The sequence below is a fragment of the Palaemon carinicauda genome, chromosome 17 (assembly GCF_036898095.1).
Source record: "Palaemon carinicauda isolate YSFRI2023 chromosome 17, ASM3689809v2, whole genome shotgun sequence".
NCBI classification, from domain to species: Eukaryota; Metazoa; Arthropoda; class Malacostraca; order Decapoda; family Palaemonidae; genus Palaemon; species Palaemon carinicauda.
This window is the reverse complement of record NC_090741.1, coordinates 65,821,209-65,837,802: the sequence shown is the minus strand read 5'-3', so window position 1 is coordinate 65,837,802 and position 16,594 is coordinate 65,821,209. Positions and strand designations below refer to the sequence as shown.

The window sequence follows — 16,594 nt, the reverse complement described above, 5'->3', positions numbered from 1 at the left end:
CTTTTTGGTTCAGTACCGGCATTGTCAAACAACCGTGGTGCCATTAGTTCGTTCTGATATGATTAAGAATATATATATATATATATATATATATATATATATATATATATATATATATATATATATATATATGTATATATAATTTATATATATATATATATTATATATATATATATATATTATATATATATATATATATATAATATATATATATATATATATATATATTATATATATATATATATATATATATTATATATATATATATATTATATATATATATATATATATATATATATATATATATATATATATATATATAATATATATATATATTTCTCGATATATTGCTATACTTGACGACGCTGGGAGATGCATGAATTAAAGTGTGTGAGAAATTGAAGAGGTTGCAGGCAAGTTTTATTTACTTATTCCATGGGTAGTTTTTTTTTCTTGTAAGGACTACTCATACACTAATTTTTATATATACAAACTCAAGTTTTACCTTGTGAGAAACGTCCTTGAGGTGTTTTCGAGTCCGTGTGAGAGTGAGTCAAGGGCTTAGGGTTTAGGATCGCAAACATTTGCTTGAGCAACCAAGGAACTGGAATGATTTCTGATAAGAAAGTGAGATTTAATTTTAGTTTAAAATCTTACTTTTATGCCGTCTGGTTTCCGGATACCTAAAATTACCAAACCCAGACAGATTGAATAGGTAGGTGAAAGGAAAGAGAATTTGGTCTAACTCAGGAATGAAATATTGATCTACCCATTGAGATAGAATTTGATTATAGGGATCCAATTACAACAGCTCGACGGGTAAAGGAAAAATATTGAATGTGACATCTGGAGAAATCGTCAAATCCGCTTTTTGATATCAGATACTGAGCCATAGAAATGTGTAGGTAGCTGAAAGCAGAAAGAATGTTTTTGGAAAAAAAATGAAAATACGATTTCAAGCAATAAACTTTGCTCTCGACGAAGGAAAGGGTATGTAGTAAATCAGCCATTATAAGGAGGACATGACCGTAAGAAATAGGAGTGTTGGTGTGAATTTGTCGTAGATCCCCTGAGCTGGCAACACCTAATGCACAAGGAGGCGGTTGGCCGTTTGCAAGGTTGTAGAGGCAGTTGCAGGACTATGCTCAAATGTGCGGGGGCGATGCACACCTGAGAGAGCTGCACTTTTTTTTGAGTTTGGTAGACGCCCTTTACGCCTCTTGACCCCCTCCCCCCCCTCCCCCCCCTCCCTCCCTTCTATTATCCATGATATTTTCTCTCTCTCTCTCTCTCTCTCTCTCTCTCTCTCTCTCTCTCTCTCTCTCTCTCTCTCTCTCTCTCTCTCATATGATTCATTACTCATATCTTTTCCAGCCGAATGCTTTTGTGATTCTTCTCATGGTTATCATCGTGTCCTGCTGACTTCTGAGAACTATTTTTGATGCTGTACTTTTGTGATGATAAATCTCACGTCTTTTTAGTGTGTGAAGGAGCCTTAATTATTATCATTATTAAATTTAACCAACCGAACATCATCTTCACTAGCAATCAAACTCCCCTCACCACTCCTCCACTCCCTCGACTATCTATTTTCCTCGTTTATCATGTAATTGTATCTTTATCCATTATTATTTTTTATTCTTCATTTTTATCCGGAGGAGAGAAGGGTGACTAAGACCCTCTTGCCGAAATGCAGGCGTTGTTGGCGGAAGAAGCCTCATCATATATGGGCAAAGGGAAGTCGACTCGAAGCCTTCCCTGGCGTTGATGCATCTCAAGTTGCGTTCGTGTTCTTCCATTAGGGATGCGATGCTTGTTTGTGTCTTTGTTTGGCTTTTGTTTATTATTATTATTATTATTATTATTATTATTATTATTATTATTATTTGCCAAGCTACAACCCTAGTTGGAAAAGCAGGATGCTATAAGCCCAGGGGCCCCAACAGGGAAAATAGCCCAGTGAGGAAAGGGAACAAGAATAAATAAAATATTTTAAGAACAGGATGCATTAGAGGAGCGTTGCGTATCTATCACTAAAGCAAACAGCTGTGGCGTATTAGAAACATTCTTCCAAATTATGGCTGATATAGTCGAGCCAGTTGAAAAGAGCGTCAAATCTATTAAATCATCGAGTAATCTCAAGCAAGGTAACTGTGTCATTAAACGCAGATTTTTCTACCCTCCTTCAGGGTGCCTTCTTATGTTATATTATTCCCTTCTATCTCCTACCCCGACCTATAGCTTGCTTATTTGGTTGCTCACACGACACACACTGCTTACGAAAAGCTTTATAACTAAAGGTTCAATTTTGTTACCATACTGTTATCTTTCTCTTTTTCTATATTTCCAAGAAGAGAAATTTGGGTGCTGTTATCATACAATGAATTATATAATTTGTATATAACTTTGAGACATTTTAGTTTACTTGTAGAAAATGCTAACGAGTTTGCGAAATGCTAATATATATATATTATATATATATATATAATATATATAGAGAGAGAGAGAGAGAGAGAGAGAGAGAGAGAGAGAGAGAGAGAGAGAGAGAGAGAGAGAGAGAGAGAGAGAGAGAGAGAGAAGCAACTGGCTGGCTTCGAGTATTTATGGTCGTGTTCGATCATTTTATGGTCTCGCTAAGACCGTAAGTGGACTGGCTTTTGTGCTTGCAACTTCATACTACTTCTACTTCGTTTTCTTCTCCCCCCGAAGTAAGATATTAAAAGGTCAAGTGTCAGCGATTGAAAGATAGAGCGTGATTATCATATCTTCCGCTTGTGAGGTCAGTTTCTTACAGATGCGATATTATTTTTTTTTTTTTTTTTTTTTTTGCGGCTGGGTGGTCCCCTAGTGGTTTTTTGCTTACTCCCTTGACTCCATAAAATAAGGGGAAAATGAAATTATCAGTGTGCAAGTGGAGAGATAACTGGAAGATGAATTAGGATAGGTTATTCCAAAACTAAAAGGAAATTGTAAATATTAAAGATTTATATTTTTATAAAGTGTGGATAACAATGATACAAAGCGTTTGATTTAATTTTTAACACAGAGAGGAAGTTTGTATACTTATCAATAATGATGATATCAATATCATAAATATATAACCATAATACTACAAGACTTATTTAAGAAGAACAGACTGCAAGATATGCAGATTATTCAAATTGATATTGTTACAGGTTTTAATGATTTTAAAAAGCAAATATATACTAGTGAGGGTCACCCATACTAGGTTGGTTTACTGAGCGATCAGACTATAGTTTCTTACCATTACCAACCCGCAGTGGCCAGCGTGGTGATGAAAACACGCCAAGCCCCAAACATGAATAAGGACATGAATATATATATCACAAGCACACGTGATTTCAATCAATGTAAAGATAGAATTCGGTATTAAATGCCATTCGTGGGTGATATTTACATGAATAAGGACATGTATGAGGCCTTTGTCCTGCAGTGGACTAGAAATTACCGTATTTGTTATATTGTGTGTGTGTGCGCGCACATCCCTTATGTATGTATATATGTACTGTATGTTTGATTATTCGATTTTTAGCCAAATATTAAAAAATAAAATTGAACCTTTGTCGTGAGAGAAACATTTAAGAGATAAAAATGCCCATTCCTCTTGCCTCCCCAATAAGGAAGTTTCTCCCTTCGGGTTTCAATCTGAAGCCGTCATCTCGTAGCCTCCGGAAAGTGTCCCTTGGTGCCTGCCAGGTAATAACACTTGCACGCCGGCGTGAAGGTAAAATTACTCTGCAGTTACCCCTGCGGAGGAGACAACTTGGTATTACTGTTAGTGATATCAATAAGCATCTAGAGGCCGTATCCTAGTTGTTGTTTTTTTTTTTTTTTTCTTTTTTTTTTTATTGGAGTTGTGGAATGATCTTCCTAATCGGGTAGCTGAATCAGTAGGACTTCAAAAGTTCAGAGTTGGAGCAAATATTTTTATGTTGACCAGGCTGACATGAGTCTTTTTATTGTTTATATATGACATATCTGTTTTTGACGTTGTTAATAGTTTATATAGGACATATCTGTTTTGACATTACTTTTTTTAGAATGATTTATTGTTAATTTATTCTCATCATTTATCTATTTCCTTATTTCCTTTCCTCACTGGGCTATTTTTCCCTGTTGGACCCCTTGGGCTCATAACATCTTGCTTTTCCAACTAGGGTTGTAGCTTGGCTAGTAATAATAATATGTTGTTTTTATAAGATTCCTTAATTTTTTTTCTCATTTTTTGTTGGAAATATTTAAAGATATCTAACATTGTGATTTCAAGTTATTTTATCTTTATTAGTTGCTTTTATAAGGATCCTTTTTTCACATTTTGTCGTAAGAAATAATTATGGATATCTAATATTTTTATACCTTGTGATAGTGATATTTTAGCCGTATTTTTGCCATTACTTTTTTATGTTTTAACTTTTTTGTATAACATATTTCTTATTTGTGCGATAGATATGGTTGTAATGACTAATTATGTATCAGCATTAAATCATTTCTTAATAATTGTACTATTTTTTATATTCGTTATAGTCATACTATTTTTACTATTTTTATTATTTTATACTATTTTGTATGTTGTATGGTATTATTATCATTATTACTGCTGTTATATTTTCACATACTATCTAATGTGCCCCTGGTTTCATTTTATTATTATTAATTGCTAAGCTACAACCCTAGTTGGAAAAGCAGAATGCTATAAGCCCAGGGGCTCCAACAGGGAAAATAACCCAGTAAGGAAAGGAAACAAGGAAAAATAAAATACTTAAAGACCAGTAACACTAAAAAAATATCTCCATTATAAACTATGAAAACTTTAACAAAACAAGAGGAAGAGAAATAGGATTTTCACACTGGTTTCATTTGTCACACGAATCATTCATAGTAAATGTGCTTTTGTATTTTTTTTTTATTATGTAACTGCAGCCAGTCTCTGACGGATACACCTTAGCCCTTTTTGAAATATGGAATGCCAAGACATCCATCTTGCGCACCGCATACCTTCAGGGCAGCAATAAAGCAGCTGCTTCTCTAAAAACGAGACTTGGAAATGGGCATTATGTAGATGGGGGCTGCATATCGTCCATTGGTTGATGTCTTCATTGTGAATTCAAAGTATTTTAAAGTATTTTTGGTGGGTGGTTTTTAAGGGAAAAGGGGCCGAATGCTAGATCTTCTTGTTCCCATTTGGTTGATGTTATGTTTCAATGTGGTTTTGTATATATATATATATATATATATATATATATATATATATATATATATATATATATATATATATATATATATATACACACACATACATACATACATACAAACAACAACAACTACAATAACAACAACTACAACAACCACTACAACTACAATAACAACAACGACAACAAATGCAGCCATTTCTAGTCTTCTGCAGGACAAACTCCTCAGACATGTATTTAGTCATGCCTGGGGTCTGGCCAGTTTTCATTACCACGCTGGCCACTGTGGATTGGTGATGGTGGGAGACTTAAGTCTGATTGGGGGAGAGACGCATTATATCTTCCTCAATATGTTCTTAAAAATTTGTATCTTCCAGTTTACCTCGAGTAGAATGTTCATTTTAAAACTTAGCTTAGAACTTCGTACCTCTTAAATGTTCATTGTCCTTTTTAAAGTTTGGTTGTTGTTGTTCCCCTCAGTTTCACATGTTCATTTGTATTCTTAAGTGGATAAGTTTGGACTCCCGGTCCCAGGTAAAGGAATTCATAAATACTGTCTAAACTTACCGACTTCCTTTACTAGGTTTTAGAGTTTGGGTCTTGCCGAAGCCCTTTGTGAATGCCATCAATAATTTCAGATTTAACAAAATGCTATTGGGTAGTAGTGACGTATTCAGGATACAATTATTTACTCTATAGCTGTAGCAGGGCGTCAATGGGTTTAGAGTATTTCTTTTTTCATCTTATATTTAATTTTGAAATGTCATTTTGTAGAATGAAGTCCAAGGATTTATTTAGCAGCAAGATCTAAAGGGTGTTTGAGGAGCAGCTGTCAAATCTATTATTTCTTGTGAAAATTCTTTGCTCTTGTTTACCATGAGAAATTATAAGACCACTGCTCTCTCGCATAAACAAAACCGCCTTTTTGTGTGTGCCTGCGTGCATTTAGTACCCAGATCGAGATTTATCAAGGAGCCACATTTGAATTGAACAAGCTTTAGACTTATATAAGAGGAAGGAATAAAAAAAAACTCAAAGAAAACAGAACAATCCCTTTTTGTTGTTTTGTTGAGAGAAGAAATCCAAGAGAAGGATGTCTGTACGTGTCTTCAACGCCACTGCATATTCATCAGGGTCTGAATGCTCTTTAGTTTCGACGTCTTAAGGACTACGGTGATAGAGGTCATTTTGGGGTTTATGGATGTGCATAAAATCCTCTACGTGGACCCTGACCCCGTGGTCCATCTTGGTTACTGTGTAGAATTGTCAAAGCTTCGCGTATTGCAGATGGTTGTTAAGGGGCGCTGTGCAAAGGAATATGAGCTTTAAGGCATCCAACGTTAGAGGTTAAAATGCTTTTTGGTATATCTGATACCGTACAGATAAAGCGCCATCTTTCGTCATTGTTAAATCTTCCGCAAGAAGTTTTTTTTTTTTTTTTTGTTATTATTATTGATTAGTCAAAGCAGTTACTTATTCATATACTATTGTTTTTTTTTTTTTTGTGGAAATAACTATTGATCCTCAGACTTTTTCACTACTATTTTTAGTGTAAGATTACTCGCTATGTCGACTGTACTTTTAGCATGCACAGAATGTTTGAAAATTGGTAACTGTTACAATAGTAGTCCAAATATCTTTTCGTAACTGGCAGAGCAGTGATATTATATTTTGGTTTTACATAGGCACTAATCTTTTCTTTTTCATTTTTCATATTACATTTATGTATTAAAAAAATCTGAATCTGACCACCCCGAATAAGGCTTAAAATAGCCTGTAGTTCCTCCTACGTTTTAGACGTACCTTCCTCGTTCATCATGAAGTCGTGGCACATTCCTGATTAGTAATACCCCCTCCCCCACTTTCAGTATTCTCCAGGATATTCCCTTTGAAGGATACATCATCCGACACTTTGACGTGGATCACGAAGTGTTGAAATTTTCTCTTGCCTATATTTGGGTTCCTGATGGGTTATGCTAAAGTGACAAATTTTTGATGGAGGGTCTGTTGGTAGCTATGGGGAGGCTGTAGTTGCAAATGGTGTCCACTGGGGGGTTGGGATGTTTGGGTGATGTGAATGTTGGTCCTGGGGGATGTTTAGTGTTAATGGTACGTGTATGTTGTCGAAGGAATAAGGAAAAAATGTTGTACGAGTCCGGCAGGGTACCATAGGCTACATAGTATTGGATGTCCAAAGGGGTAATTTTGGTCAGCTCGTGCCAACGAAGTGGGTGTGGTCATGTGGAGAAGAAATATACTAAGACTTGAAGAAAGAGGCACCTCAAGGCCCTCGTATGCCAAAGTCTCAAACTTTTCAGACTTGTAAAAGAAGAATTGTTGAATACTTATTTATAGAAGAGGTAGAAAAAGAGATTCCATTGATGTAACGAGATGGTTGGGGCAGAATATTAAGAACTTCACGCAGACTTGCTTTTATACCCGTTTCCGTGATCATACGAACGATTCATTACCCAAGGCGTGTCTGGTTATGGGATTATACTCGCATTCTCTTGGGATTGAGTTGTAGATAATCGTTCTTTGTAAGGATTTCCCGTTTGTGAACTTAAATCTAAAGATAGAGCGAGTGGTTTTACGTAGATGTATGTTTCTGTGTTTTTAATCTCATTTGAATTGTGTGTGTATGTATATATATATTATATATATATATATATATATATATATATATATATATATATATATATATATATATATATATATATATATAGAAAGAGGCTTCAGTCATAATGTTAATACCAGAAAACCTCAAATCAATCAATCAATCATAAGGTTAATAACCAGAAATTTGCAATGAACCGCACCAAAACTTTTTTTTTCTGTGCATTTTTCCTTCCCAAAATAACTAAATACCTTTTATTTAATAATACATGTATCAGTATGACACTTTTTAATGCTTGTTTGTTTTTTTCCTTCATTGCAGACGTATACGCCAAACTAAAGGACGGTGGTATCTGCCCCATCTGCAGGATGCCGTTCGACAAAGGTAAAAAGCGAAAACTGATCGACCAGTGCGGTCATGAAAGGTGCTACTCCTGCCTCTTCAAGTCCGAGACATGCCCGATTTGTGCTCTCCAAGGTAAGCCTTTATTTATTATTATTATTATTATTATTATTATTATTATTATTATCATTATTATTATTAACCTTTTTTGAAAATGTTACCCTTTTCGAGTACCTCTTATGCCTTTTTATAGATAGTCTGATTTGTTGTTATTATTATTATTATTATTATTATTATTATTATTATTATTATTATTATTAACAACCTTTTTGAAAATGTTACCCTTTTCGAATACATCCTATGCCTTTTTTATAGATAGTCTGATTTGTTCATTATAACTGTTCCTTTCCGTTTATCCGGTTTAGGCCTACGTATGATCAAGTTTTCATCTTTTCCCAACTTGATCTTATGTAAACCGGAAAAAGGGAAAGAAATAGTTATAATGAAATAAATCGGGCTGTCTAAAAAAAAAAAAAATTAAAGGAGTTACTCGAAAAGGATAAAATTTTTGAAAAGGTAAATATACTGTAGATGACCCACTGAAACGAACCATATTATTATTATTATTTTCTAAACTACAAACAACCCTAGTTGGAAAGGCAGGATCCTATAAGCCTTAGGGCTTCAATAGGGAAATAGTCCAGTGAGGAAAGGAAATAAGGAGACATAAGAATAGTGTGCCTGAATGCATCCTCAAGCAAGAGAAATCTAACCCAAGACAGTGAGCAACCATGGTACAGAGGCTATATTATTATTATTATTATTTGTGTATTTTAGAAGAAATTCTTAGCTGGGTAATAAATAAATATATTCTATTCTTATTCTTTGAGCAGTGATTTCTCAAGCACATTTGGAAATGGATATTTGATTTATGGCCATAGATATATAATATAATTTTAATTCAACTGGAAGGTTAGCTGAACATTCATCAAGTTTTATACATTACTTTCTATAATGTAAAATCTTAGTGTGAAATGTTGAAGAAATATTAAAAAACCGTCCTTCTATCATATTGATTGAACGCAAATTGACAACACTTTTCAAAGTGGGTTTGATAGTATGGAGAGAGAGAGAGAGAGAGAGAGAGAGAGAGAGAGAGAGAGAGAGAGAGAGAGAGAGAGAGAGAGAGAGAGAAATTATTAACAAACAGGTACTACTTGGTATTGATAAAATTTATATTTTTAATAGTTTGGTATATTTGAAGATGTATTGGTTCTTATATAAATTCAAGCTGACTAAGTAAGTGTTGAGTTTGTGCTTCGAATCAAACTCAAGTTTCCCAAAGTTCTTAAATTGCCAGTGTATCGTGATTAAGAAATGAGGAGAAAGTATATATCGGAACATGCTCTTGCATGTAATCCCTTATCTCTGATTCCCTCTTGAGATTGTGGATCTTGATTATTAATAATTGAGAAACTTAAATTTTTATAATCATGCTGTTCTTCGCGGTAACTGTACATAAAGTACATCGTACATAAAGACTTCTTGGGTTCTTTCTCTTCCTATGTGTTTCCTAAGTTCAAACGTGTTGCTACATAGAATTTCTTTACGGTTTGCCTAGCTTTTTAAAGCCTACGACACACACACACACACACACACACACATATATATATATATATATATATATATATATATATTTATATATATATATGTATGTATGTGTGTGTGTATGTATGTATGTTTGGCCTCCCATTCTTGACATTATTATCAACGTGTAAATTACTTCGTTAATGCAGCACATGAAAAGCAATTTCCGGCCGGTGTGTCCATAAATCCCCTGAAATCCTCATTTCATGGGTCGTTTTTATCCACGATGCAATAAATTATGTTATAAAAATGCTTATCTATCCTAACCCCACCCCCACCCCCGTCCCACACCTATGCCTGCGCTTTCGTTATCGTAAATTAGGCGCCAGCCAGTATGATAACAGGTTTATCAGCTGTTCAAGGGATTCGCACTGTCGCCTGATAGGGTTTTAGGTAAAGAGATTTGGTCTTGTTTTTTTTAAGCTGACTGTAAATATCCGCAGCTGATATCATTGATGTATCTACGCTACTTTTGATTGCATGATTCATTTAAAATGTAACCTCTAGCATTATCCCAGACAATCACCATGCTTCAGTAATATCGGCTTCAAATATTTACTTAGTTTTAATTGAGCAAATTATAATTTGGGAGTATCCTCTGGGATTTTACAATGTTTATTTTCAACTATATCCAAGGATAAGACGAATCCTAGGTGTTGTCTAACCTGTTGTCTGAGAATTTATTAGGGAAATCTTGCACGTTCAGTCTTGTAAATACAAAACACTTCCAGTTCATGTTTATGAAACAAGAATTGAATACTTATTTGGGGAAAATTGTTAACAATCAAGATAGAAAAAGATAGATGTAAAGTTAATGAAAATAATGATATATAAAAAGATAGCTGAAGTGTCCCCGTGTCATTATCACTACTCCTTGATTCGGTTGATAGTTATAAAGCTAAGCTTATCACCTATCCTTATTTTTATTATCATTCAACTAGACTGTGTTTATGTTGATATCATTACGTATTTTAACCATGTCATTGTTGACAAAGATCCATTTTAACATTGTTTTTATTTGTGGCACCTTAGCAGTACCAGCCAAACTCGCCTGAATCCCTCGTCAGGCTGGGAGGAGCTAAGAGAAGAAAAGTTCCCCTTTTGTTTTTTTCATGTTGGCCCACACCCCCCCCCCTTCTACCCAATGGGTCTAAGTGCCTAGGTAGACAGATAGACTTACTAAACTTAAACGTATTTTTCTATACCATTATTCACTTCAACTCCGGCCCCTTTAGTATCACTGTTAATATTGTATTTATATACCTCATTAGTATGTGATGCGTATACATATATATATATATATATATATATATATATATATATATATATATATATATTTATATATATACATATATATATATATATATATATATATATATATATATATATATATATATATATATATATATATATATACATATATATATATATATATATATATATATATATATATATATAAATATATATATATATATATATATATATATATATATATATATATATATATATATATATATATAAAACATCCAGCGCATAGAAGGGTAAAGAAAATCATTCATATCTTTAGAGATTTAAATAATCCTTAATTAATTTCTCAGGTGACTCATTGGTGTAGATAAAAACAGGATGCAATCTTTTATTGACTTTCCATCATATCACCCCATGCGTTTTACTCGCACTCAATAACCCCCCTCCCCCCGTTGTTTTCCCCCAACCCCCTTTGTCTGATATTCCTCTCTTGTGATAACATTTCCAATAAATCTCTGGGTTTAGAGATTAGAGAAGATACGCCATTGACGAAGATAAGAGTTTTGAGCCTTCTTCAAAGCACTGGGAGAATTTGTTGTTTGATACGAGGATTAGATTACTCAATCAAATTATAAGTGATGTGTTATATATATGTATATTATGTATATGTGTGTATATATATATATATATATATATATATATATATATATATATATATATATATATATATATATATATATATATATGCACGAGTAAATAGCTTTTAATGAGATGTACTTCAAATTATTTGAATTTCAGTTGTTCATTTCTAGGAATTTTTGAACGGCATAAATTGCAACCTTATTAAGAATAAAGATAAAATTATTGTGGCCTTAGGTGCATATTTATAGATTTTTTCGTCATTTTTTTTTTCATGAAAAACTTCTTCCATGTTGTATCTATCATAGTTAATGTAGAACGCATTTTTTATTATTCCACTATATGAATTACATTTAAAAAAAAATAATTTACATTTTTATTTTATTATTCATATGAAGTTTCATATTTTATACATCCAATTTAAATGCTACTTTGCTTTGTGTAGTTTTCTTTTTAATTTCATCGTTTCCTTTCCTCACTGGGCTATTTTTCCCTACAGGAGCCCTTTGGCTTATAGCATCTTGCTTTTCCAATTAGGGTTATAGCTTAGCTTATAACAATAATAATAATAATAATAATAATAATAATAATAATAATGAATATCATGTCACTTCGTTGTTTCATCCTATACACAAACACACACACATCATCATCACCATCTTTATCATCATCATCGCCATTATTTGATCATCAACTTGATCACCTACAACGGATCAAGGGCCAAGGACACCAGACACTTGAAGTAGTAGCACTTTATAGTCATCAGACCACGTGGCCTCTGGAAAAGTCCCCTCAACGTTATTAGGTCTCAAATGACATTGCCCCTTACTCCTCGACTTGTTCTTGATGTTGCACGTTAAGGGGTTCGAAGTTGATTCATTGTACGCTTAACCTCGAATCTTATGTCCTGTCATATCAATGGAAGGAAGTGCTAATAATTCAAATTTATTAAGTGTAACTTTTATTCATATTTGAGAATTCGATATTTCGAAAAATTTCCTATCATGATTATGTAATATTTGGCTCGTACATATTTTTAATGTTAATTCATTTCACCATGAGAAAAACTTGGGATAGCAAAGGAAAAAATATATGAATACATTATATTTTCATGATAATACATTTCACTTGATTAAGTATCGGGGCTAGCCAAGAAAAAAATATATATCTGAAATATTGAATTTATGAGTTTCAGTTTAAAAACTAAGCCTGTGACACTAAATTATGACAAGTCAGTACCTATAAATTTCCATTTGAATTTTGTCTTATAAATTACTATATTCAAAACGAGAAAGGAATTAGCAATTTCACTCCATTTCAATCAGTTAATTTATAAAATGTACCCTCGGTCTGATTTCTTGATTATTAATTTGATAAACCATTTCTTCCCCTATTATTTCTTATCTACTCATATCTACCCCTTCCTGATGTAGATTGATATGTGGATAAGGGTAGGTGGGGGAACACAAGGCCTATTGGCATAGGATATCGAGATAGGATCTACATCCTGTCCTAAGGACATCTCGATGTTCCATTCATTCTCCTTTTGTCTGGACGAGATCCGGCGATTTGATATCCAAGGGTGATCAAGAGAAACAGGTTGATTGAGATTAATATAAATTGGTATCATTTTTCCTAGTTGTCTTTAAGAATTTGTACCTTAAATCTTTAAATGTTTCCTTGTAGCTTAAAGGTGCTCAGGATGCCTTTATTAAATTTTAGGTTATCATCATCATTATCGTCATCATCATTATTATTATGATTAGCTAAGCTACAATGCTAATTGGAAAAGTAGGATGCTATAAGCCCAAGGGGTCCACCATGGAAAAATAGCTGTGAGGAAAGGAAATAAGGAAATAAACTACGATAGAAGTAGTGAATAATTAATATAGAAAATTTTAAGATCAGAAACAGAATTAAAATACAGTAGATCTGTAACATTTTGGTTTGTGGTGTATTAAATATGTGTTTAATCTCTCTTGTATTTAGCTGGTTTATTGCCAGCATGAAATAATGTTCTTCTTGATAGATGCAACAGTTTAATGAAAGAAGAATAAAATGGAAAATTAAATATTGATTGCAGCTAGGGACTCTACAAAGAAAAAGATTTTAGATAATGTCTAATATAAGTAGCCTGCACTAGTGTACGCGACCCGTCAAAAAATGACGTCAAAATTTTTAGATAGATACACTCATAGGTTCAACCCCTCTCACCCCTCCCCCTTTCCTAACAACACGGGTTCATACAAAGGATAACTGAAATAATTAAGAAGCCTGAAAATATTTCAGTTACCCCATCTCACCAGGGGTATGACTACTACCTCTCCCCCTTACCCGAAGGAAGGGGAGAAACCAAAAAGTCTAAAATCTTATACCCAGACACTTGTTCTTTATTATATAAGGTAGATTAAATTTAGTTATAACCAAATCTTCTCTCTGACTTGGATGGGTATTAGGAAGCATCCATACCTATAGTCCATTTCTTTTATCGAGGCAGATTTGCACCGACTCGCAGCGGTGCCCTTTTAGCTTGGAAAAGTTTCCTGATCGCTGATTGGTTAGAATTATCTCGTCCAACCAATCAGCGATCAGGAAACTTTTCCGAGCTAAAAGGGCACTGCTGCGAGTCGGTGCAAATCTGCCTCGATAAAAGAAATGGACTATAGTATCACATTTAATTGAATCCTATTCTAATGTATACACTCTTCCTCACAGCACCTCCGAAAAAGATACAGCACTCGCAGTCTCGGACGTCACTATCACCAGCAGGCGGAGGAGGAGGACAGGGAAGATCCAAACTCCTCACAAATGGTGAGTGCTTCTTGGCCTAACATGGTTGGTGTGTTTGTTGCATTAACTGATATCTTCAGGTAGTCAGATTTAGGCTTGTTTATTATGACATGCATGAAAAATTAGGTTATTACAAATCAATTGGAGGAAATGTATCATATAGTATTACTTGAAGTAATTTTCACTAAATGCATTTCGTTTCTCATTTTGGGTAATAGTCAGCGAAATCAAGCATGTGATTTTCCTCCAATTAGTGGAGTGGTAGCTGCTGTTTTATACAATATATTGACCATTAATGTTTGATATAAAGTTTTATTTAGATTAGTTGTATAATTTGATATACCCTGTATTTTATATGCTTTGTAGCTTGTAGATTTTGACTGATTCTTAGATATAACTATTATCTAGTGCAAATTTGCAGAAATATGACCCTGCCAAAGAATGCAGTTCCTTAGTAGTAATACACAAACACAAAAATATTAGATTTTTTTTTTCTTTCAATGATAACTTTTCTTTTATGTCAAAGGCAGCGAAAGGACTTGCTGTTGAAAAAGGTTATTCCTCATTTTGTGGCTTCTATTCCCCATCTAACCTTCTTTTCCCCTTGACATTAATCCTCTCTCTAGGCACCTTCACATCCTACTTCAAAGGTGGAGTTGATCCAGGACTCCCGCCAGAGCGACCTTCCCCATCCCGATCTGTTTCCCCTCGTCGAGGGACCATGAGTCCCCTCTATGCCTCATCCGCTCCACAGGGGATCATGGCACCCACACAAAACATTTATTCGCCCCTTGGTGTTCCTGGGAAGGAGACGCCCTATGGCACACCACCCACCTATTCCTCCTCCTCCTCCCGTTTCATTCCCTCGCCTGCGCCTCCGAAAAGTAAGTTAAAAGAATCTTTAGTATTATAGATAACCTCTTCATTCTCACCTTCTCGTAATATGTCTTCATACTTAACACGCCTTCATATTTTTCATCAAATTAAAAAGAAAAGAGTAAGACGTAAACACTTGTCAGTTAAATACTGGAATAGACTGTTTTTATTTTAATATACACTCCTTTCTTTATTGGTTACCTATTGAGATTGGGAACAGATTCACAATATTCAATGAATGTAGCAAAATGTGTATGTTAACTTGCAGTTTTATCAACATGGAGAGGTTCTGATCATTTGCTACAAAACTAAAACAAATCAGCCCATTTTGGTACTCTGGGCCTCACGCTTTTACCACTTAATATCCATCCATCCTACTGTTATGATGGTTAATGCTTACGTACGCTGGCTTCTTCAAATTATGATCATGAAAAAAGTAGCCATCTACTTAGGTCACTTATGACTAAATCGCTTTTTTCGGGTATTGGATTAACTGGCAATATTTGAAAACCCATCACTGAATGATTTGCTTGAGATGCCTTTGGTGATTAATTGTACGTCCAAGTATCTTTTTTTTTTTTTTTTTTGCAAAACATTGCTTTAATTGTTAATAATAACGATCTTGATAAAATAAGTGAATAACACCCCCGGGTTAATGTTGATGGTGAGTTTTTAACACCCATCATCCTCATTTGATAGAACTAAAACAACTTATTCAAGTCCCCCTCCCACAAGGAAGATTTGGGTGAGGTAACTTTCCCAGTGGCTTCAGTTGCTATATGGTATTGGGTGCTTGTGTACAGGTGTTGGAGGGACGCCTTCCAGTGCCCGCCGACGAGGGGGTTTCAGTCCTCGCATACCTCCCCTCTCTCCTTGGTCCAGAAGGTCCCCTAGGCCTAACACCGTCAACGTGGATTCAACACATCACTTAACAGGTAGCCGGAATGGGAATAAACAGGCACCTTAACTAATAAATCCGAGGAATGGACAACTTTTAATAGTAATCTATATTCCTTGGTTCTGAATCTGGATGGTTAAATTTGGTTAAAAGATATCAGTTCACTTTAAATATCAAATTTGCAATTTTATCATTGCAATCTATTCTAAATAAAGTATTTCATTGATTTATCGTAACTATGTTACCAGGTAAATTATGATGATGAATTCAAGTCCAGATTCAGTTTCAACTATTGCTTAAGGCAGAAAATGCACATTTTATTTAAAA

At 34.1% G+C, this 16,594-nt stretch overlaps 1 protein-coding gene across 7 annotated transcripts in view; it reads left to right on the top strand.

The window, feature by feature from the left end:
- The window catches only part of rols (rolling pebbles), a 482,684-nt gene that overhangs the window by 451,613 nt on the left and 14,477 nt on the right, over window positions 1-16,594 (top strand). For 4 of the 7 annotated variants that reach the window (XM_068391165.1, XM_068391167.1, XM_068391164.1 and 1 more), the window contains exons 2-5: window positions 8,149-8,304; window positions 14,419-14,514; window positions 15,120-15,377; window positions 16,173-16,304. In XM_068391165.1, the coding sequence (XP_068247266.1) occupies window positions 8,149-8,304; window positions 14,419-14,514; window positions 15,120-15,377; window positions 16,173-16,304 (642 nt within the window). The remainder of the gene's footprint in view (window positions 1-8,148; window positions 8,305-14,418; window positions 14,515-15,119; window positions 15,378-16,172; window positions 16,305-16,594) is intronic. The other 3 variants (XM_068391169.1, XM_068391168.1, XM_068391170.1) reach the window with 3 other exon arrangements.